We start from the raw sequence: 24,000 nt of genomic DNA, 5'->3' as shown, positions 1-24,000 counted from the left end.
TTATCCAAGGGAAAGACAAATGTCGATACAGCTTGGCACCAGTGACGTCGCAACTCATTTCTACAGCTGAGTGAACTGGAGCAACGTGAAATAAAGTGCCTTGCTCAAGAACACAACACCCAGCCTGGTCCGGGATTCGAGCTCACAACCTCACGATCGTAAGCTCGACGCTCTAACCACTGAGCCATGTGCCCATATATATATATATATATATATATATATATATATATATATATATATACATATATATATATATATATATATACATATATATATATATATATATATATATATATATATATATATATATATATAAACAAATCAAAATAGATGAACATCAATGGAATTTGTATCTTTGTGGTACCAGTGCCGGTGGCACACAAGAAAACCACCCGAATGTGACCGTAGCCAGTACCGCATCAACTGGCCTTCGTGCTGTGGGCACGTAACAAACACCATCCGATCGTGGCCGTTCGCCAGCCTCATCTGGCACCTGTGTCGGTGGCACATAAAAAACACCATCCGAAGACCCGGCAAGACTAGTCAGGCCATAACCCATGGCCCCTACCTGGGACGTAGTCAGTCCACCTGTGCATACCTTCCTTCTTGTGACACTTGTGAAGACCTGTTGAGGCAAGTGAAAATCAAATCAAAACAAATCAAAATAGATGAACATCAATGGAATTTGTATCTTTGTGGTACCAGTGCCGGTGGCACACAAGAAAACCGTCCGAACGTGGCCGTAGCCAGTACCGCATTGACTGGCCTCCGTGCTGTGGGCACGTAACAAATACCATCCGAGCGTGGCCGTTCGCCAGCCTCATCTGGCACCTGTGTTGGTGGCACATAAAAACACCATCTGAAGACCCGGCAAGACTAGTCAGGCCATAACCCGTGGCCCCTACCTGGGACGTAGTCAGTCCACCTGTGCATACCTTCCTTCTTGTGACACTTGTGAAGACCTGTTGAGGCAAGTGAAAATCAAATCAAAACAAATCAAAATAGATGAACATCAATGGAATTTGTATCTTTGTGGTACCAGTGCCGGTGGCACACAAGAAAACCATCCAAACGTGGCCGTAGCCAGTACCGCATCGACTGGCCTCCGTGCTGTGGGCACGTAACAAACACCATCCGATCGTGGCCGTTCGCCAGCCTCATCTGGCACCTGTGTCGGTGGCACATAAAAACACCATCTGAGCGTGGCCATCTGCCAGCCTCGTCTGGCACCTGTGTCGGTGGCACATAAAAAACACCATCCGAGCGTGGCCGTTCGCCAGCCTCGTCTGGCACCTGTGTCGGTGGCACATAAAATCACCCACTACACTCTCGGAGTGGTTGGCGTTAGGAAGGGCATCCAGCTGTAGAAACACTGCCAGATCTGACTGGCCTGGTGCAGCCTTCGGGCTCCCCAGACCCCAGTTGAACCATCCAACCCATGCTAGCATGGAAAGCGGACGTTAAATGATGATGATGATGATATATAAATAATCATCTTCATCATTTAACGTCCATTGTCCATGCTGGCATGGGTTGGACAGTGTGACCAGAGCGGCAAGCTGGTGGATGGGGGCTGCACCAGACTCTAGTCTGTATTGGTGTGGTTTCTATGGGTGGATACTTTTGTGTGTCACTGCACAGGCACCTTTATGTGTAACTGCAGATGTACTTTTATGTGGCACCACACAGGTGCTTCTATGTGTCACCACATGGGTGCTTTTATGTGTTGCAGCACAGGCGTTTTTTGTGACCAGCTGCTTTTATGCGGGACCACTATGAGTACTTTACACCACCAGAATGATTAGTCTTAGCACATCTGCTGTGGGGTTAGGGTCTTCTTGAATAAGGCCAGGTGCCAGGTATCTTGGTCCTTTGTCATTTCACCTCTTTCTTTTCTTTAATCTTTTATTCTTTTACTTGTTTCAGTCATTTGACTGCGGCCATACTTGAGCACCGCCTTCAGTCGAGCAAATTGACCACAGGACTTATTTTTTGTAAACCTAGTACTTATGCTGTCGGTCTCTTTTGCTGAACCGCTAAGTTATTGTAGAAGACACTTGCCCAAGGTGCCACGCAGTGGGACTGAACCCAGAACCATGTGGTTGGTAAGCAAGCTACTACCACATAGCCACTCCTACGCCTGTATGTTTGTATATATATTTTCTTCTCATACCATTAACTTAATGAACTTAAATACTCAATACTGTAACTGGTTTGGGGCAGTTACCAGCAAGTGGTGTATAGGTTGATTGCCTATCTTCTGCTTTATATTATCGAGTTTCTTCTGTTCTGGGCCCTAATACTGACACTTACTTGGAATAGCATCAGGCATGACAGATTGTTGAGACTGTTGAATGGCTGGTAGCACATATGGCCAAAATGTATTAATTTTTACTAGTGCACAGTGATTAGCAGGCTTGTAGGTTGCCCACTTGTTCTAGGACTTATACATCAGACTCGTTGGCCAACCATAGCCAACCATCAACACTGTACAGTACCAACATTAGTCCTGGAACTTGAAGCTGCTGTCTTTAGATTGTTGCTTAACATTTAGCAGCCATGTCTTGCTGCTACACGTTGGCCACAAGGATGACCAGTGATGCAAATGCACCAGCTGGTCTTTTCACAGTTTGGTCAGATCACTCATTGCCAATGAAAAGCTTGTGTGCTTATGTGTACAAAAAGTTGTAGATGTTGTATTAGGGAGAGGGGGAAAGAGTGCGTGTGTGTACATGTGGTATCTTATGTAAGTGATTTCTCGGTAACAATTTCCCTCCCTTTTGTGCACACTTAAATACAAATACTTAAGTACAAACATTGATAGAAGCATATGCACACACACACACACACACACACACACACACAGAGTTACTTACAAACATTCAATCCACACCATAGGCGTAGGAGTGGCTGTGTGGTAAGTAGCTTGCTTACGAACCACATGGTTCCGGATTCAGTCCCACTGCGTGGCACCTTGGGCAAGTGTCTTCTGCTATAGCCTCGGGCCGACCAAAGCCTTGTGAGTGGATTTGGTAGATGGAAACTGAAAGAAGCCTGTCGTATATTTGTATATATATATATATGTGTATGTTTGTGTGTCTGTGTTTGTCCCCCTAGCATTGCTTGACAACCGATGCTGGTGTGTTTACGTCCCCGTAACTTAGCGGTTCGGCAAAAGAGACTGATAGAATAAGTACTAGGCTTACAAAGAATAAGTCCTGGGGTCGATTTCCTCGACTAAAGGCGGTGCTCCAGCATGGCCACAGTCAAATGACTGAAACAAGTAAAGGAAATGAAAAAATGAAAACCATTTGTGTTATTTTCCTTTCTCTCCCTCTCTCCTATTCCCCACCTCCTGGCCTATCTCTTTATTATTGTTCATCTTCATTCTTTAAATAGTCATGTTAGTTTTGTCATGTTTCGTGTTTCTTCCATGCATATGCGTGTGTGAGTGTCTGTGTGTTTCTACATACTTATAAACTACTTTTTAAGTACAGCCAAACTGATTTCTCTCTCTGTAGGCACACAGCATGTCAGTGCTCATCAAGCTGGTTAGCCAGTGTGTGTACTTCCACATATAGCGGGATGGAAAAGCTGACTGACTTGTCAACTAGCTGGGTGCCTGGATGAATCAGTAGCTGATAACTTGCTTTAAGTTATGATTTCATGAGTTGGACCATATTTTTTTTTTGTATTTCTTTATTTTATTTCTCAACATTTAGAATCTGACGAAGACAGAGACTGTGTCATTGCCTTAGTGTATTTTCCATGACTGGCATGGTCAAGGTGATTGACATTCAGTTTGAATTTTTTAAGTTTACAATTTGTAGAAAGAAGGGAGGTGGGAAATAGGTGGAATCATTAGAGCAGCGGATAGAATGCCTTGCAATCTTTCATTTGGCTTTCTGCATCTTGTGTTCAAGTCCTGGTGTAGTCAGTTTTGCCTTTTATTTTTTGGGGTCAATACATTAATTAATTAGGCGGTGAGCTAGCAGAAATGTTAGCACGCCAGGCGAAATGCGTAGCCGTATTTCGTCTGCCGTTACATTCTGAGTTCAAATTCCGCTGAGGTCCACTTTGTCTTTCATCCTTTCGGGGTCGATAAATTAAGTACCAGTTACGCACTGGGGTCGATATAATCGACTTAATCCGTTTGTCTGTCCTTGTTTGTCCCCTCTATGTTTAGCCCCTTGTGGGTAATAAAGAAAGAAATACATTAATTAACAGTTCAAATTGGTGGATTGGTGCAGTTGTTTCAGTGTCAGATGAGATGCTTTATGTTATTTATCCATTCCAGTGCTTTGCTTTCTGATTTCAAATTCAGTTCCCCTCCCCATCATCAGTCTCCTAATGCAGGAAAATGAGGCCTTCATCATCCAGCTAATGGTAATTGGCTGTCGATATCAGATGGAGCAGCAGTTATTGAAATGATTTCTCAGTCACATCAATATGCCTGAAAGCGAAAACAAGTAGACCTTGCATAGAAAAAAAGAGAAGTTATGACACACGCATGCAAGCATACACACACACACACACACACACACACACATGCATGCATAATGAAAATACTCTGTAGAAAATATGTGAGCAAAGATCTCTTTAGCATCATAGTTCTTGGAATGAAAGTTCAGGTAAAAGGCTTATTGTAAAGTATGAGGAAGGAGATATAGTTGTTGTTTATCCCCAATTCAGGTTTGGTTAAGCAGGCCTTTGATTAAAAGCTCTCCAATTGTGACCTGTAGAGTAAGTGTAGATGAAGTGGAAGGAGAACATGTTAGTGAGATACTGGTGGTAGCATGCTGCTCCATTAAGTCTTGCCAGTCAGTTAAATGGCTTTTTTTAAAAAAAAAGATTCATAATGCTCACTTGTTCATCAACTACACTACAAAGGTCTGGTGTTTTACTGAATTTTTCCATTCCATCATTTTGCTCCCAGAGTTTCCACATTAACATTCAGTTTGGTGAAGATAAGAGTGAGGGCCTGGGACATACTGTTTGAGAATTTAGAAGGGACGCTGTCTAGAATTTTTCATCTTGTTGTGTTAAAGAGACCAGAAGAGAAGGAGAATTTTGGAGGATTTTTCTAAAATGTGTATGCAGTTGGAGGTAAAATAGGCAACAAACATGCAAAATTTTTTTTTCTGCAAGAATGCTGTTAACCATATTGGTTAACAAGTGATGAGTAGAAAGATTCTGCGAATTTGATAGCAATGCTTTAAAAAAAGAGCCATAAGTATTGCTGACATTTTAAATGTGAGAGAACAGACAAAAGGTATCTTTGCCACCTCTCTACTGGTAGCTTTGCAAGTTTACAGTAGTGGGCGAAAGCCTCTTAGTTGATGGAGAGGGATGACAAACTCCAGGAGTTGTTGTTGGTGTCTTTGTTACTGTTGCAACACAGCTCCTGGGGAACCATCTGGAGGTTTTGGGGTTTATGAGCTTTGGTTGTATGAGGTTTCATATTGACTCTTTCAAACCCTGAATACCAGGCTGTCATTGTCCATCTTGTGCTGTGCCCAATACCAACTTTGTTTCCCCATAATGTTCTGAAAGATGGATATTTCTTAATGAAATTTTTTACAAATACCTTTCAGATGGTATAGATTCTGATTATATCAGCATTTGTTGTGAAAAATCTTTTGAAGATGGGGAGAGTAGTTTTGTATAATTCACACAAGTCAATTTTGTTTCTTCATAACTTTCAGAAAAATAGGTAATTTTAAATGAAATTTTCTACAAATACCTTTCAGATATTGTATGAGGTGGTATCAAAATGTTCTCAGACTAGTCCTGTAGTGTACTAACAGATGGCAGTATATGGTTGCATGCACAGTGAGAGCCTAGCAGTGACCTTCATGAGGTAGTGTGCCAAGTGACATTGCCGTAGTCTGCAATTTAGTCAGGGACCGAAACAAAGAGTCAATGTGAAATTTTGGGAAGTCTGCTACGGAGATAGTAAGCTTGCTTCAGCAAGCTTACAGTGCTGAGACAATGGATCATATGAATTGTTTAGAGTGGCATGGGTGCTTCAAAAGTGGAAGAACATCCCTGGAAGATGATGATTAATCTGGAAGACCTGCCACGAGTGTCACTCCTGGAAATGTGGTACTTAGTATTGAAAATTCATCCCCCAGGGCCAGACTATCAATTGAGAGTTCTACTGCTACATTTTGAAATGTTTGAAGGAGGGCGTTTGGTGAAAGCAACTGTATCTGTGGAGCACTAAAAATTGGATTCTTCATGATGACAATGCACTCTCTTGTTGAGCTCTCCTTACTCATGAATTTCTTGCCAAAAACAACATGGTATCACATCTTCACCGCCCCACCATCCTGTTCGCCAGATTTAGCACCTGCAGACTTCCATCTCCTCCCCAACATGAAAATATAGCTCAAAGGTCGCTGTTTTAATGCTGTTGTTGATATCCAGGTTGAATTGCAGGTCTTTGACTTGCTTATGGAGAACAACTTCCAGGCTGGATTCCAAAAGTGGCAGGAACGTTGGGACTGTGCAAGGTGACTATTTTAGAGGAAAGGCACCATTCGAGTGTGATCGTTACCAGCGTTGCCTTACTGGCACTTGTGCTGGTGGCATGTGAAAAAACATCGAGCGAGGTCATTGCCAATACTGCCTGACTGGCCCCCATGCCAGTGGCACGTAAAAGCACCCACTAAACTCTCAGATTGGTTGGCATTAGAAAAGGCATCCAACTGAAGAAACTCTGCCAGATCAAGATTGGAGCCTGGTGCAGCCATCTGGTTTGCCAGTCCTCAGTCAAATTGTCTAACCCATGCTAGCATGGAAAGCAGACATTAAACGATGATGCTGCTGATGATGTTAAAACTTGGGTAAATAAGTTATTTTTTATTAAACATAACTAGATATCACCTAGTAGATTACAATTATGTTGGAATTTAATGTGGAAAAAGAAAAATTGGTGGGCATGCATACACACATGTTAACACACATCATATTGCACCTCCCACCACTATTGATTGTCCTACTCACATCAACACTCTTTCTCCTATATTTTATCCTATATATAATGTGAATCCTGAATACAGCCATATTTTTTAAGGGACCAATATAAGATAGGCTGCAAATTTTAAAACCTGTAAAATACATTAAATACAAACACTAAATCTACCATGGTTCCTGCTTTTGCTTAGTAGCTTTTGCATAAAACCAACCAGGCTTTGTTCTTTCTCCACATCTGTTGTTGCTGTAACAACACCTAAATAAGCTTCACAATTTTTTTTTTTGGTATATTCTATGACTTTAATTTTTGCACTTTAAACAATGCATCTACCTTAAATCCTCAAGTATAATCTGCATTTTTTTCCCAAAATTTAACAGTCAAAATCCATAGTGCGTACTATATATGAGGTTAAAAATGAAAATTATTTTCTAAGCAATGTCCGAGTCTCTATTTGCTGTCTGGCAATGTTTATTTAGATGCATTTTGTGATGTCGGGTCTGAAAATACCTTAAGCTAAGCCTGAAAGCAATGAAGTCATAAAAGAATCATCCATAACTTGCAGTAAGCAACATTTATTAATCGTTATTACTGTTATTTCTTTATTTTCTGCAAACAAAATGCACAAAAAAGCTACACGTTTGCATTATGTTATATATACAATAATAATAAAGGACGTTACCGTATGCATTATTACAAACCAAGGACGTTATATTGACCTCCTTGACTTAAATTAGAGAAGGGGTGCGCATTATACACAAGGTTTAGGTTTTTCCGAGGTACAGTCCCCTAAAAATCCCCTGCTTATTATACTCAAGGGCAGATTATACTCGAGGATTTACGGTATTATTCTTATCTGTACTTTTATTATAAGGATGTATCTTTTATTTTTTCTTGTTTCAATCATTGGATTGTGGCCATGTTGGAGTACTGCCTTGAAGGGTTTAGTCTGGCTGGTACTTATTTTATTTTAGGATATTAGTCTTTTTTGCTGAACTGCTAAGTTACAGGGCCATAGACAAACCAACACTGGCTGTCAACGTGTGGAACAGGGTCACACATACACACACACCATGGGCTTTCACACTATGGGCTTCCACACCATTTATGTCTGCCAAATTCCTTCGTAAGGTATAGGGCATTGATCAGCCTGGAGCTAAAGTAGAAGACTCTTTCTTAAGGTGCCACATAGTGGGACTGAACCAGAAACTACATGTTTGCAAAGTGAGCATCTTAACCATGCAGCCATCCCTGTGTCTATAATACTGTATATAGAAAAATTCATTTCTCTTCATTTCTCTTTACTTACACACAACAGTAATATTACTTTCATGTTTGAAATTGTAACTTTTAAATTGAATAAATCACTTTCAAATAATAGAATGCATAAATGCTCCACCCTCTCCTCAGTGTGTTAACAGAAATAATTGCCATTGGATGTATTCACTATGCTTATGATGGTGATGAAGTTGTATTAGATATTACAGTTGTATATATTAGTTGTATTAGATATTATTTAAAACCTGTAAAATACATTAAATACAAACACTAAATCTACCATGGTTCCTGTATTATATTAGTTGTATTAGATATTACAGAGTAACTGCATTTGCTATCTTCGTTTTCACAAGTTTGCTGTTGTGCAAAGATTTTAGGCCTTGTCCCTATCATAGAAAGAATTATTTTTTACACTCAAATATAACACTTTTCTCCAATTTTAACTCTTAATATTTATTTTAGATGAAGCTGGTGAGCTGGCAAGAACTGTTAGCATACAGGGCAAAATGCTTAGTGACATTTCGTCTATCTGCATTCTGAGTTCAAATTCTGTTGAGGTCATCTCTTCGGGGTCGATAAAATAAGAACCAGTTGAGCACTGGGGTTGATGTAATTGACTTAGCCCCTCTTCAGAATTGCTGGCCTTGTGCCAAAATTTGAAACCAGCATTGTTGTCCACTTAACTCATTAGCATTTTCTGAAATATCACTGTCACTCTAAATAACACAAGTCTTTTATAATGCTGTGGAGAAAATTCAGAGAAATCAGCAGTTAATATTTTCAGTTGATAAAATTTATTTTATGGGTTCACCACACTTTTCTGGTTTCTTTTTGGAAAACTCAACATATGTTCCAAGTAAAAAATGTTTTCATTTAAGACTTGCTTTGATAGCCAAACTTTACTGTGGAAAATGATCAATATAATTCTACTTTAAAATTTACAGCTTAGATATTTCATCATTTGTGTCTCTGTCACCACCATCATGTGAGGATGGCTCATAATTTTTTTTTTTTAGTTGAAGAATAATTCTCTTCCTTATATTCTAAATTGTTCTTTACCAACAACCAGCATTTTGCACATATTTGCTGATTATTAGCCATATAAAAGATCTGGTCTTTTGTAAATTGTATATTATTTTGTTTTTTGCAGCTACAAACTTCAAACTTCACTTATTATTTGATTTTTTGTAGGATTTATCAACAAATGCATGTGCTTTTATGAAACAGTTCTAGAAATCTGTGTATATATACATTTATGAATATATTTATTTGTGTGTGTGTGTATGTGTGTGTGTATCGAGTATATACATGTGTTTGTGTGTGTATATATATATATGCAAATATTTATATATATATATATATATATATATGCAAAAAGAAATGGAACATGCAATACAACGAGAAAAGTATATGTATATATATATGTGTGTGTGTGGAGGCGCAATGGCCCAGTGGTTAGGGCAGCAGACTCACAGTCGTAGGATCGTGGTTTCAATTCCCAGACCAGGCATTGTGTTTATTGAGTAAAAACATCTAAAGCTACACGAGGCTCCGGCAGGAGGTGGTGGTGAACCTTGCTGTACTCTTTCACCACAACTTTCTCTCACTCTTTCTTCCTGTTTTGTTGTATCTGTATTTCAAAGGGCCAGCCTTGTCACACTCTGTGTCACGCTGAATCTCCCCGAGAACTACGTTAAGGGTACATGTGTCTATGGAGTGCTCAGCCACTTGCACGTTAATAAATGAGCTACGACGTCACTGGTGCCAAGCTGTATCAAACTTTGCCTTTCCCTTGGATAACATTGGTGGCATGGAGAGGGGAGGCTGGTATGCATGGGCGACTGCTGGTCTTCCATAAACAACCTTGCCCAGACTTGTGCCTCAGAGGGTAACTTTCTAGATGCAATCCCATGGTCATTAATGACCGAAGGGGGTCACACACATATATATAAATTTCTCTCCTGGTGCTATATGAACATTTAATGTGGTTTTAGAGTCAAGTTTTGACTGCTATTTTCAGCATGGTGGTATCTCTTAGATACCCTAAATTATAATTTTAAATAATTATTACCTTTGAAAGGTTTTTTATTCCCATGCTGGCCACTTGATAAGATCGATATTTAAATATCGATCATATATATATATATATATATATATATATATATATAATATATATATATATATATGATCTCAATTTCGATACCATATGACAAAGGCAAGAATTCTGTCTTCTCTGCAATTCTGAGCTATTTTTCACTATTTTTTCTAAAAATACTCTAGTAAACATGGTTATAGAGCGAGCATACAGATGTAAGCATTGGCAAAAACATACATTTAGTGCATATAAGTAGTCTCTATCATTATATATAATTTAAACTTTAATTTCCTTTATATTTAACATTCACTATTAATATCCCTACTCTTTCTGTTAGCTACTTATGACGTTATATCATGTAACATTTTTTTTAAACAATATTAATAGCGTTCTGTCTATCGCTATACAAATCCATCATTTTTTGCTAAAATGTCTTATTGACGAGTTTCGTTTTTTTCACTTTCCTGAGGAGAAGATTGCATTGTTTATACCATTTATTCTTTTGAATAGTATCAGTGGAATTTTCGAAACATGTGTCGAAAGTAAAAATATTTGATTACACCTGCGTTAACTCCATTTTTTTATTCATATTATTCAAAATATTCAATGTAAGCACGAAGTTTCTACCTTTATAAACAAGGAGTTACAACACCTTTATTTATGAGATTTTTGCTGCCCTGGTAACTATTTATTTATTTTTCCGTGTTAATTGTTAACAAGGTAAAAATACACTCATCTATTTATATATATTTATATATATATATAGAGAGAGAGATAGAGACAGATGCATATAGATATACATACAGACATTCATTCACACACACACTGCTTTCCCTTCAAATTTGTTGTAATGAACCTCTATCTCATCTATGTCAGCCTCAAATTCCTCATTGTCAGTCTCAGTTTCTTGTCTTCAGTCTTGATTACATTGTCATCAATCTCAATTTCATGATCTTTGACTTGAATGTTGTCACTAGAGTGAATTTATTTTACAAACATTACTTCAGTGATTACTTGTCACAGAATTGTAAAAGAATGTAAACATTAAAAAGATTTGAAACAGAGTTACAAGTTACGTATACATATCTCTAGGCACAGGTGTGACTGTGTGGTAAGAAACTTGCTTCCCAACCACATGGTTCCAGGTTCAGTCCCACTGTTTGGCACCTTGGGCAAGTGTCTTCGGCTATAGCCTTGGTCTGACAAAAGCTTTGTGAGTGGATTTGGTAGATGGAAACTGGAACAAGTCTGTTGTACATGTATATATATGTGTATATATCTATGTGTGTGTGTCTTTGTGTCTGTGTTTGTCCCCCCCCCCACTATCATTACTTGACAACCAGTGTTTGTGTGTTACATCTCTGTAACTTAGCGGTTCAGCAAAAAGACCAATAGAATAAGTAGTAGGCTTAAATGAATAAGTCCTGGGGTTGATTTGTTCAACTAAACCCTTTAAGGCAGTGCTCCAGTGTGGCAACAGTCAAATGACTGAAACAAGTAAAAGAATAAAATAATAAAAGAAAATATCTGTACATATACATACATATATATATACACACACATATATATATATATATATATATATACAAGGAAACCAAACACAAACAAACATAGAGGGTCGCTAGACCAGGATGAGAGGAAAATAGTGAATGCTGGGAGAAACATTTTTTTTGAAAAGAGAAAAGATAGGAGAGAGAAAATCTATAGTATGTTGGGTACGCTGGGTGAGTGTCTATAGTAAAATACACTCACCCAACATACCACGCCTGTACGTGTCTGTTGATAAAAAAAACAACAAAAAGAAAAGACCAATTTCTTCTACCCTACTGTGACAATATATAAAATTTTCCTAGTGGAAAATGGAGAAATCAAAATAAATGAAGAAATCTAAATAAACAACATAATCAAGACTGAAGGTAATGAAATTGAAAGTGAGGGTGATGAATTTGAGGGAGAAAACTTTGCATATAGATGTGTATATATATATTATGTGTGTGTGAATGTCTGTATATATATATATAAATATAAAAAAGAGTTTGTGTGTGTGCATGCACACATGTGTTCCTTATATATTTGAAAACTGAGTTGCCAGTTTTGACATATGTGATATTAAAAGATTCAGTAATCTTTCGGCTATCAAATTAACTTTGTTTTCATTTACATATTTTCTACATTATCTCAACAACCAGCTATAGTTATTTGAGAGACACTGCTTTACAACAACCAGGTTTCATTAGAAAGTGTTGCATTACGAGAGTGACAGTGTGTGAATAATGGAAGTAATATTTCTATGAATTAGTCATGTCTGTACTATAATAAAGAAAGCTGCTTTTCATCTATCTCTATATATATAAAGGCACAACTCTTTTTTTGCTACTAAAATAACCTCAGAAACAAGGTCAGATTGCACAATTTTCAGGTCATTTTCGGATAATATTTCAATTTACTTCTAGTGTTTCACTTTCGTCCAATGTTTCATGCATATGTAGAATTCTACTCAAACATTTATGTAAATGTACATGTAAATATTTATTAAAATAAGTCACAACCAAAAAAATTTCATTAAAAGATATCCAGTTCTCTATATGTTATGAGGAAATGCAGTCACTCTCTCTCACATATGGACATACACACATACATACAAAAAAGATGTATGCATATGTATTTATGTACGTGTACATGAAAGATAATGTGTATGTGTGTGAGAGAGAGACAGAAGGAGAGAGAGTGAGCAAGTGCAACTTATACATGCAAAAAATACATACATGACAACACACACCTTCACTTTCTTTCTTTCTCTCTCTCTCTCTCTCTTACACACACACACATGCATCCATACACACACTTATACATATATATTTAAACATACATGTATATATATAGAGAGAGAGCTACAGATTTTGGGTTCTGATGATATGTTGTAAAGCTAAGCTCTTTATGGATGTGAAACCCAGGGTAATCCCATAAACTGGCCTTATCTATCTTTATATATTCGAGGGAATGCAACTTTTGAAGCCAACCCTGTGATGCAATTTGAAAAGCCAGCCACTTAGATGGATAAGAGTGAACATCTCTATATACTATGTTGGATACTTTTGGTGTTCGTCTGGTATGTTGATTTGTTTATTTTTTATGTATCTTGATTATGCCTGCACTGAGGATTAGAAAGTGGATTATGTACACTAACTATGAAATCATATGATATGTGGCTGAATCTGTTTTTAAGGGGTTAGCTTTGAAAGTTGTATTCCCTCGCATTCAGTACACTGTGTATTTATTATGGTAGTTTTGACTAATAGTGTGAGGCATTTATGTGTAGTAATGCCCTTAATATAAATAGATATATTTAATGGGAATAATTATAAATTTTTCCCTTAGAAGGTTTTCACACTGACTACATGATAAATTCTCATAAAGAATTAATCCTATTTTAAATTATATATATATATATATAGTAGATAGATAGATAGATAGATAGATAGAGAGAGAGAGAGAGAGAGAGAGAGAGAGAGAGAGAGAGAGAGAGAGAGAGTGGGAGCGTGAACATGTGAGTTACCGACATGCATTTTTTTCTTGCCTCTCTTCTCTTTTCATATCCCTTTTCTTCCTGTCTCTTGGACTTTTCTCTGTCAACCACTCAAGGACTATGTTTGAATCTTTATATTTTGACTCCATGACTGATTTTATAAATTTTCTCCTTCTTTGAGCATCAACCTAATAATACTAACTGTAAATAGCCCCCCTGTACTTTTGTATTTGATTTTGTCTTGTTATTGCTTTTGTGTGTGTATTATGTGTGTTTGTGTGTGCGTGTGTGTGTGTGTGTGTGTGTATGTGTGTGTGTATATCTTTTATCTTTTATTTTTATCTTTTACTTGTTTCAATCTTTAGACTGTAGCCATACTGGGGCACTGCCTTGAATTTTTCTGTTTTTTTTTAGTTGAATGAATTGACCTCAGTATTTATGTTTTTTAAAGCCTGATACTTATTCTATCAGACTCTTTTTGATGAACCACTAAGTTATGGGGATGTAAACATACCAACACTGGCTGTCAAGCAGTGGTGGGGAACAAACACAGACACAAAGACACATACACACATATATATGATGGGCTTCTTTCAGTTTCCGTATACTAAATCCACTCACAAAGCTTTGGTTGGCCTGAAGCTAAAGTAGAAGACACTTGCCCATGGTGCCATGCAGTGGATGCAAATCTGGAACCATGTGGTCAGAAGCATGCTTCTACCAAACAGTCATGCCTGTATATGTAATGAGCTTCTTTCATTTTTCCATTCACCAAAGAAATTCACTTGCAAGGCTTTGGTTGTCCTGGGGCTGTATTAGAAAACACATACTCAAAGTGCCACACATTTGAACTGAATCCAAAGCTGTATGGTTAGGACGCAAGTTGCTCAAACACACAGCTATGCTTGTGCCTATCAGATTTATTTACAAGGCATTGCTCAACCTGCAGTAATAGCAGACACTTGGCCAAAGTGCCTTGCCATGGAATTGAACATGGACCCACATGATTTCATTGCAAAGTTCTTAACAACATGGCTAGACTTGCATTGTATATGGTAATAATGGTAATGTTAATGTCATTTGAATATATGTGTAAATGAAGTGTGTGTGATTGTTTTTTTTTTTTAACCCTTAGATCATCCTTGTTGAAATATATTTATGATCAAAGGTTTTTCCAACGTTGACCATCCCATCATTTTTGTTCTGATATAATGTATCTAATGACTACATTTGCTTATGTATCCTTTCCTTTTCTCTTAAGAGGGTAGGTTGTGACTGTAGAGAGGTAAAGTTGCAACTTTTTAGAAGTGGATCAACCACACACATAGATACTGCCTCTGTGTGTGTGTGTTCTCATTCATCTGAACATAAATTTTGTGGTCATTTAATGTTTGTGTGAGTGTGTACTTAGGTACGATATATATATATATATATATCATGTTAAACCGTTAATTTCTATACATTTTTTTCTCTCTCCATTTTTTCCTCATCCCCTTTCTGTCGAAGAGTGTAGGCCCAAGATGTTAAAGACTTTTCCATTCTTCCACACCTTCAAACTCATACACCTGCTTGTTTTTTCCCTCACCTGTCTACATCACTTGGTTTCTGTATATTTGAACTATATATATGTATACACACACACACATCTATATCTATATGTATGTGCATATATATGTATATGTATATATATATATATATATGAACATATATGAACATGCACGCTTACGTGAATACTATGAACTTTTTACCCCCTTACTTTTACTCCCTCCCCTCACTTAGCGGTCATTCAAATAGCTCTTTTGTCTTAATAATGGTCAATCACACACACAGTAATTTCTCTTTGTATAACGTTCATTTTCATACCATTTTTCCGATGGCTGGATAACTGAAGAGATGGCGGCATGGATTTCTATCTCGGCATCCGAAACTGGGAGTTTTATCATGGTTACTGAATAATTGTCACATATTACATTTACAGATATATATATATATATTAATATATATATATATATATATATATATATATATTATATATATATTATATAAACTTAGTAAATAAAACTTTGCCGCTACTGAACTCATTAGAAATAGCAGCTAAAACTTTTTATAGCTATTCTATACTTAAAGAAAATCTTCTATATATAGTGTTTGCTTAATTCAATAAAAGTTTAGAAATAGTTTAAAAGTTTTTTAGCTGCTATTCTAGTTGTATGCGGCAAGTAATTTATTTACTAAGCTTAAGTATTAGCTTTTAGTTTTTACTGCTATTTCTAATGAGTCATATAAGTATTTTACTAAGCCCTTTATATAATGTAATAATTGAATTCGCTTGAATGGTCCTTTTATACTGAACACTGGTGAATTGATTAATAATAATAATTTTGCCCTCATTGTTGAAATAATATATATATATATATATATATATAGTATATGTATATATATATTATATGCATATTTTTGTAATCTTTTATCTTATTGATCAGTCATGATTGCTGTTATGCTGAGACAGCCTTGAAGAATTTTAGTCAAATAAGTTGACCTTAGATTTCTCTTTTTTTAAGCCTGATACTTATTCTATCAGATTCCTTTGCTGTACTGCTAAGTTACAGGGACATAAATGCACCAACACGGTTCTCATGGTGTGCTGGGAGACAGACACAAAGACACAAATAGATAAATATTTGATAGGCTTCTTTCAGTTTTCATCTATGGAATCCACTCACAAAACTTTGGTTGTCCCGAGGCTATAGCAGAAGGCACTTGCTAAGGTACTATGCAGTAGAACTGAACCTGGAACCATGTGATTGGGAATCAAACTTCTTATCTCAATTACCTCACAGTCATGTACATATATATATGTATGTATATATGTATGTGTTTACATATATATATGTATGGCGGCAAGCTGGCAGAAACGTTAGCATGCCGGGCGAAATGCGTAGCCGTATTTCGTCTGCCGTTACATTCCGAGTTCAAATTCTGCTGAGGTCGACTTTGCCTTTCATCCCTCTGGGGTCGATAAATTAAGTACCAGTTACGCACTGGGGTTGATGTAATCAACTTAATCCCTTTGTCTGTCCTTGTTTGTCCCCTCTGTGTTTAACCCCTTGTGAGTAGTAAAGAAATATATATGTATGTGTTTGTGTGTGTGTGTGTGTGTGTGTGTATGTGGATGTGTGGATGTATATATATATATATTTGTGTATGTGTGTATATATATATATATATATATATACATATATATGTATATATACATACGTATATATACATACGTATATATACATACTTACATCTATATGTATATACATATGCATATGTGGGCTCAGGACGTCACGGAATGTAAACATCACAAAAAATGAAAACATGAGATACGAAATATGAATACATGGAATATGAAACTTTTTTTGCTACAATGAAATAAACAAATGGAAAACAAGATAAGTAACATAACGAACGACTCTTCATCAGTTGTCGGCTGTTTTCTAATCTGTATTTTGAGCAATTCATTGACAAGATACGCCTGTGATAAAACAGTTGCTCCCACAAAGCAAATTAAATGAAATTTGGGATTTTACAGAGAGTCAAAACTGGTAACAAAAACAGGACAGTGAAAGCAAATATATATATACATACAACTATGTGCATATAAATATAAACAGACTAACATTTGGATTTTTATAAGTGTTGAAATGTGTATTGTAAGAAACAAATATAATGATAATGTTCTTTGGAACCCAGAAACGCCATTAGAACAGCAGAAATATTGGGTAATTACCCTTACAAAGTGGAAAAATTTGTCAAGGAACAGCCATTGGTAAAGCACTTGGCTGGAGTCTTCAAGGGATGTGGGTTCACATCCTATTGTTGTTTGTTGACAAATTTCATCATCATCATCGTTTAACGTCCGTTCTCCATGCTAGCATGGGTTGGACGGTTCGACCGGGGTTCTGGGAAGCCAGAAGGCTGCACCAGGCTCCAGTCTAATCTGGCAATGTTTCTACAGCTGGATGCCCTTCCTAACGCCAACCACTCCGTGAGTGTAGTGGGTGCTTTTTACGTGCCACCTGCACAGGTGCCAGATGTAATTTACCACCCAATATTTCTGCTGTTCTAACAGTGTTTCTGCATTCAAAAATGAATTATCATCTTATATATATATATTTTTTCTCATTCGTATATATTTTTCCTTTATATATATTTTTTTAGGTGTAATTCACATTTAATTCTTAATTAATTATGGTTTAAACTGCAGGGTTCAACAAATTTATTTACACATCCATATGTTTTGACATACTAGGAATTTATACATCTGGTTAGTTTGATATACTTTTAAGTTGGAATATATAATTATAGATAAAGTTATAAACGGGGGATAGGTGGACCTGAAGATTGGGGTTGTATATAAGGGGAAGTTCTGTAAGAGACTGCTTGTCTCAGGAACATAGTATACAACCTCATGAAACATGTGTAGTCGACAATTTTGAACATGAATAGTAAGTATTAAATATAATATTCTATGACATGGTTGAATTTATATTCTGATTTGTTGAATTTTATGGGGATTTCTATATACACACACACTGATATATATATATATAGATGCAGGCGTAACTGTGTGGTAAAAATTTTGCTTCCCAATCACATGGTTCTGGGTCCACTCCCACTGTGTGGCATCTTGGGAAAGTGTCTTCTACTATAGCCTTGGGCCATCCAATGCCTTGTGAGTGGATTTAGTAGATGGAAACTGAATGAAGCCCATCTTATCTGTATATAGATATGTATATATGTGTGTGTGTGTCTTTGTGTCAGTGTTTGTCCCACATCACTGCTTGACAACCAGTGTTGGTGTGTTTACATCCCATTACTTAGCAGTTTGAAAAAAGGACTGAGAAAATAAGTACTAGGCTTTAAAAAAACCCTGGGATCGATTTGTTCGATTAAAACCCTGCAAGGCGGTGCTCCAGCATGGCCACAGTCAAATAACTGAAACAAGTAAAAGAATAAACAGTAAAAGAATACACACACACATCTATATATATATATATATATATATATATATATATATGGGTGTATATCTATTATCTTAAAGAAATATTTCTGAAATTGTCAGAAAATAAAATGTACAAGAACAATTATATTAAAAAAAATAGATAACACCTTCCGTTACGCGCGTGCACACACACACACACACACAACATACACACACATGCATACACACATGTGCATGCACACACACACACACTCATAATTGAAAGAATGGAAAGAAACAAAAATGGAGAAGCTGAAAGAAAGTATAAAACAATAGAATTATCCTGTTTGGACCTGAGCAAGGAGGGGAAAAAAATGAAGGAGGGGAGAGGTGTCTGTTGGGTTGTAGGTGGATGGGATGAGTTGGAAATGCGAGAAATGGAGAGAAAGAGAGAGAGAGAGAGAGAGAGAGAGCGGGGCAGAGAGGTGGGGGAGGAAGATTATTGGGGAGAAAGTTTTTGTTTGTTGGGAAGGATAATAAATTATTGTGCCATGACAAATGTATAGAAGTTGTCTGAAAGTTGAAGATGCATATGTCTGACTGTCAGTCTGTTTGACAGTCTCTCTTCCTTTCTTTCCATAAACATGTATTTATTCATAGCATATATGTACATGCATATATTTATGCATATATACACACATGCATGCATACCTATGTATGTATGTGTATATATATATATATATATATATATATATATAATATATATATATATATATATATACATCATATATATGTATATATATGTATGTATGCATATATATATATTGTGTGTGTGTATATATATATATATATATATATATATATATACATAAACACGTATGTATTGCACATTCTATATATATGATATATATATATATATATTTGTTTGTATGCATATATATATGTACGTAGATATGCACATATATATATATTATACACACATGCAAACACACACACACTCACTCACACACATATATATATGCATATATATGTATAATATGTATGCATATATATATGCATCTGTATATCTATCAATCTATCTATCTATCTATCTATCTATCTATCTATCTATCTATCTATCTATCTATCTCTATCTATCTATATACACACACACACTTATGCATAGATGCATATGCACACACAAGCATATATGTATTTGCACACATATTCACACATGCATATTATAGAATAGTCACACATTCACACCTGTACACCAATACGCGTGCGCACACACACACATCTCTTCTCCTTTCTCTCTACATACATACACGCATGTATGTATGTGTGTATTTGAATATATTTGCATATGGGCGCATATTATTTGCTATATATATATTGAAAATGAAGACAACCTCTTGCTCTTCTTGTCCCCCCACCCCACCCCGTTGGCAATAATTTACCTCCTCTTCCTCCACCTTCTCTAATTTTGTTTGTTTTTCATTTCCTTTTTTTTATATCAACTTATGCTTTTCATAATTCCTCCTACATGGGCACATTCCTCGTCTCTCACTGCTTACCCTTTCCTTCTCCTTACTATCATCATCATCATCATCATCATCATTATTATTGTTGTTATTATTATTTATTACTTCTTACAGCCCCCCCTACTTCCACCTCTCATACCTTTTCTCTTCCTAGCTTTCCCTCCCTCCCTCCCTCCTTCCATTCTTCCCTTCTATTCTTGCTTCCCCCTACCCCTCCAACTCCCCAGCCTGCTCATCTGTCTTTCTCTCTTCTTTTATATCACTCTCTCTCTCTATATATGTATATTCCATCGCCCCTCCCACCTGTCGTCTTTCCCTCCCTCCCTCTCCCCCTCTCTCCTTACATTATCTTCCCATCACCAACTTTTCTCTCTCTCTGTATCTGTGTGTGTGTGTGTGTGTGTGTTGGTGTATATATTCCAACTCTGGGGGCTCCATTCCTTCAGTTAGTTTTCAGTAGTCCTCCCATCAACAACAGCATCAGCACCCAAAGCAGCAGCAGCAACAACAGAAGCAACAGCAGCTACAGTGCCATCAGTATCATTAACCTTTCCCCTTCCTCCTTCTCCTCCTCCTCAATTTCCTCCTCCACCTCCTCACCCCCTCCCTCTCATTATTCTCCTTCCCTCTTCCTTGTGGGCTTGGTCATCATCATCATCATCATCATCATCATTATCATCATCATTATCCTATCCTGCTGACTGCAGCACCCACTGCCATCACCACCTCCATCACTGCTACCACCACCACCACTGCCACCGCCACCACCACCTCAGTCTTTGCTAGCATCATCATCATCATCATCATCATCAATGCCATCCATTGTCAACCCAGCATCATTATTATCATCATTATCTATAACCCAGCCATCTATACCACCTTCTTCACCACCATCACCATTGCTGCTGCTGCCACCACTGCTACTGCTACTATCATCATCATCATCATCATCACCTCTGCTGCTACCACTGCTGCCACTGCCGACACCAGCACCGGTATAACTGTACAAATCTTCTGGAAGTACCACTGCTGCTGTCACTAGCACCACCACCACCACCACCACCACTGCCGCTGTCGCCACCATCGTCGTCACCACCACCATCACCGCTACCAATATTAGTGCTTCAGTTCTATTTATCAGACAGCTAGCATCATCTTAATCATTGTCTCACCCGGAGCAACAAATGAACAACGGGGGTTTTAGCCCGACACTTTGGACAAGTTTTTTTATCTCTCTTTCCCCATCATTTTTCTTATCTCAGCTGATTAGATTAAACCAACTCAGTCGACCAATTAATCAGTTGACCGGGCAATTAATTAATTAAACAATTAAGTTTACCAATCCAATCCAATTAACCAATCATGTTTTTCAACACTGCCAGGTGGGATATATCCATATCTATTTTATATAATATATATGCACATATATATATCTTTATATATATATATATAATATATATATTATATATATATATATATATATATATTAATGTGTGTTATTATGATTTATATTGCATTTGCAAATTCGTTTTGCAAGAATTTTTTTTTTGCAAAACCATGTGTTGAAATCAGTGTAGTACTGCTCTGGAAAAGTCATATTGCCAACGAACACATGCATGCATGGTTTATAGTTAACTTCAGTTTTAGTTTTTTATTGTTAATTATTTTGTCATTTTTCTGTTTTTAATTCAATGAAAAATTACATTAGAGTGATGGAAAATTTCATGACAAACTAATTAGATAACAATAATGAATAAAAAAAAGCAAAATAAGAAAAAAAAAAACTTCTGTGAACTACCATGACCAGTGTGTGTGTGTATGTGTGTGTGTGTTTATTTGCAATATGACCCTCCCAAATAACAAAAATATGTATTTCATTTTTCTTTCTATTGCTTTTTTTTGTATTTATTTTGTATCAAATTTTATTTACTCATATTCGTAGTTTAGAAAATTACCTTGCTATTTCTTCATGCTACTTAAACAAACATGCATACACAAACAACAATAACAACAACAATAACAACAACTATAACAAAACGTTCTTATTGAAGAGAGGTGAAGATGATAAAGATGAAAATGAAACTGGAAAAGGAAATTAATATCTCCAGTAACTGTCTGATAAGTTACGCTTTATACAAGTGGCATGGACCATAAAAAGCAACATCATTATTATCATTGTTAAAATCATTATTGTTGTTATTAGGTTTGTTATTATTGTTTGTTGTTGTTATTTTTATCGAATTTAATTTTCTTTTTCCTAATTTGATGTCTGTCTACCCCCACCATCCATACATTTTATGTGATCTTGTCACCTCCATCAGCACCCCTGTAGTAAATAAAACAAATCCTCGTTACTATAATTATTATTATTATTATTATTAGTAGTAGTAGTAGTAGCAGCAGCAACATTGATTTGTTTCCAAATTTAATCAGTGAGGATTATGAATGGATACATGTTAAAGTTTGTCCCCAAGTGCCAATTTTGTGCCCCTGTTACATATTGAATTCAAATCCTGTGTTTTGACTTATATTGATCTCGGGGAGGTTAAAAAACCCAAACAAGTACCAGCAATTATAACTGAGGGTCAATTCAACTGACCAAACCTCCCTCCACCTCTTTCCCACATGTTGATCCATTGGCAGTAATCACTAGTGAATCAGTTTAAATTGCACCAGAATCAACTTTGCATTGCATCCCTCTGGGGTCGATAAAGTTAAGTATCAGTCTAGCACATGGGTTGATAGTTATCAGCTAATGCCCACCCAACTCCCTTAAAATTGATGGCCTTGTGCCACAATCAAAACCATAAGTGAATCATTATAATTGTTTTGTGATTATTGCATAAAAGTAAATAAGTAGAGTAGAATAAAATCAAATTGTTATTGAAAGTTGCCTGTCAGAAACAGGAATATGAGGAAGTAAACAAATATGCTTTTTGATATTTCAGTTTTGTTTTTTCTTTTCCTTCACTATCCTGATTTCAAATCTTGCCTGAGTTCACTTTATCTTTCATCTCTTTCGTCAATAAAATACGTATCGAGTTGATCCGGTACACTCATACAGCCTTCTAAGCATTTGTGATTTGGTATCAGTCTAAGAATCTTTATGATCGACATTCACATTATTATTAATATTATTGTCACTATCATGTGTTTACAACAGAAACATGCGCGTTTCATGTTGCACTACTTGTTGCACCTCAGGGTTTTTTAGGGCATGTGCAGCATTGTATTTCACTGATGTGGAATTGTGTTTTTGTAACTGCATCTATTGTTGTTGTGGATCAGAGAGAATTGATTTAGTGTTTGAGAAAATGCTTTATACTAATTATTCCAGCTCTTTACATTCTGAGTTGAAATCCTGCCAAGGTCACTTTTGCCTTTCATCCTGTCTTATGAAAGTACCAGTTAATTACTGAGGTCAGTTTAATTGACTAACCCTCTCGCTCAAATCTCATGTCCTGTGCCTATATTAAAACATTATAACTTTAATTATTATTGTTGTATTTTGGGATGGTCATTTTTTTTCTCCTAGTAAAAATATGCACTATATATTTATTCCTCACTCACTTAATACTATTCTTATTTTAACTCAAGTCCGTTGTCTGGAGATCTTTTGTTACACATTCACAC

General features: G+C 36.5%; 1 protein-coding gene across 4 annotated transcripts in view; it reads left to right on the top strand.

The window, feature by feature from the left end:
- LOC115214762 (CDP-diacylglycerol--glycerol-3-phosphate 3-phosphatidyltransferase, mitochondrial) overlaps positions 1 to 24,000 on the top strand; it is a 307,311-nt gene that overhangs the window by 77,422 nt on the left and 205,889 nt on the right. The window contains exon 1 of one of the 4 annotated variants that reach the window (XM_036503260.1): positions 21,125 to 21,749. The exons of 2 other annotated variants lie outside the window; for them this stretch is intronic. Coding sequence is in view for 1 of the 2 variants with exons in the window: in XM_036503268.1 (XP_036359161.1) it covers positions 21,730 to 21,749 (20 nt within the window). In the remaining variant the exon portion in view is untranslated. Of the gene's footprint in view, positions 1 to 21,124; positions 21,750 to 24,000 lie in introns of those variants that run through there. One more of the 4 variants, XM_036503268.1, reaches the window with a different exon arrangement.

The sequence above is a fragment of the Octopus sinensis genome, linkage group LG1, assembly GCF_006345805.1.
Source record: "Octopus sinensis linkage group LG1, ASM634580v1, whole genome shotgun sequence".
NCBI lineage: Eukaryota > Metazoa > Mollusca > Cephalopoda > Octopoda > Octopodidae > Octopus > Octopus sinensis.
This window is presented reverse-complemented; position numbering and strand designations above follow the sequence as displayed.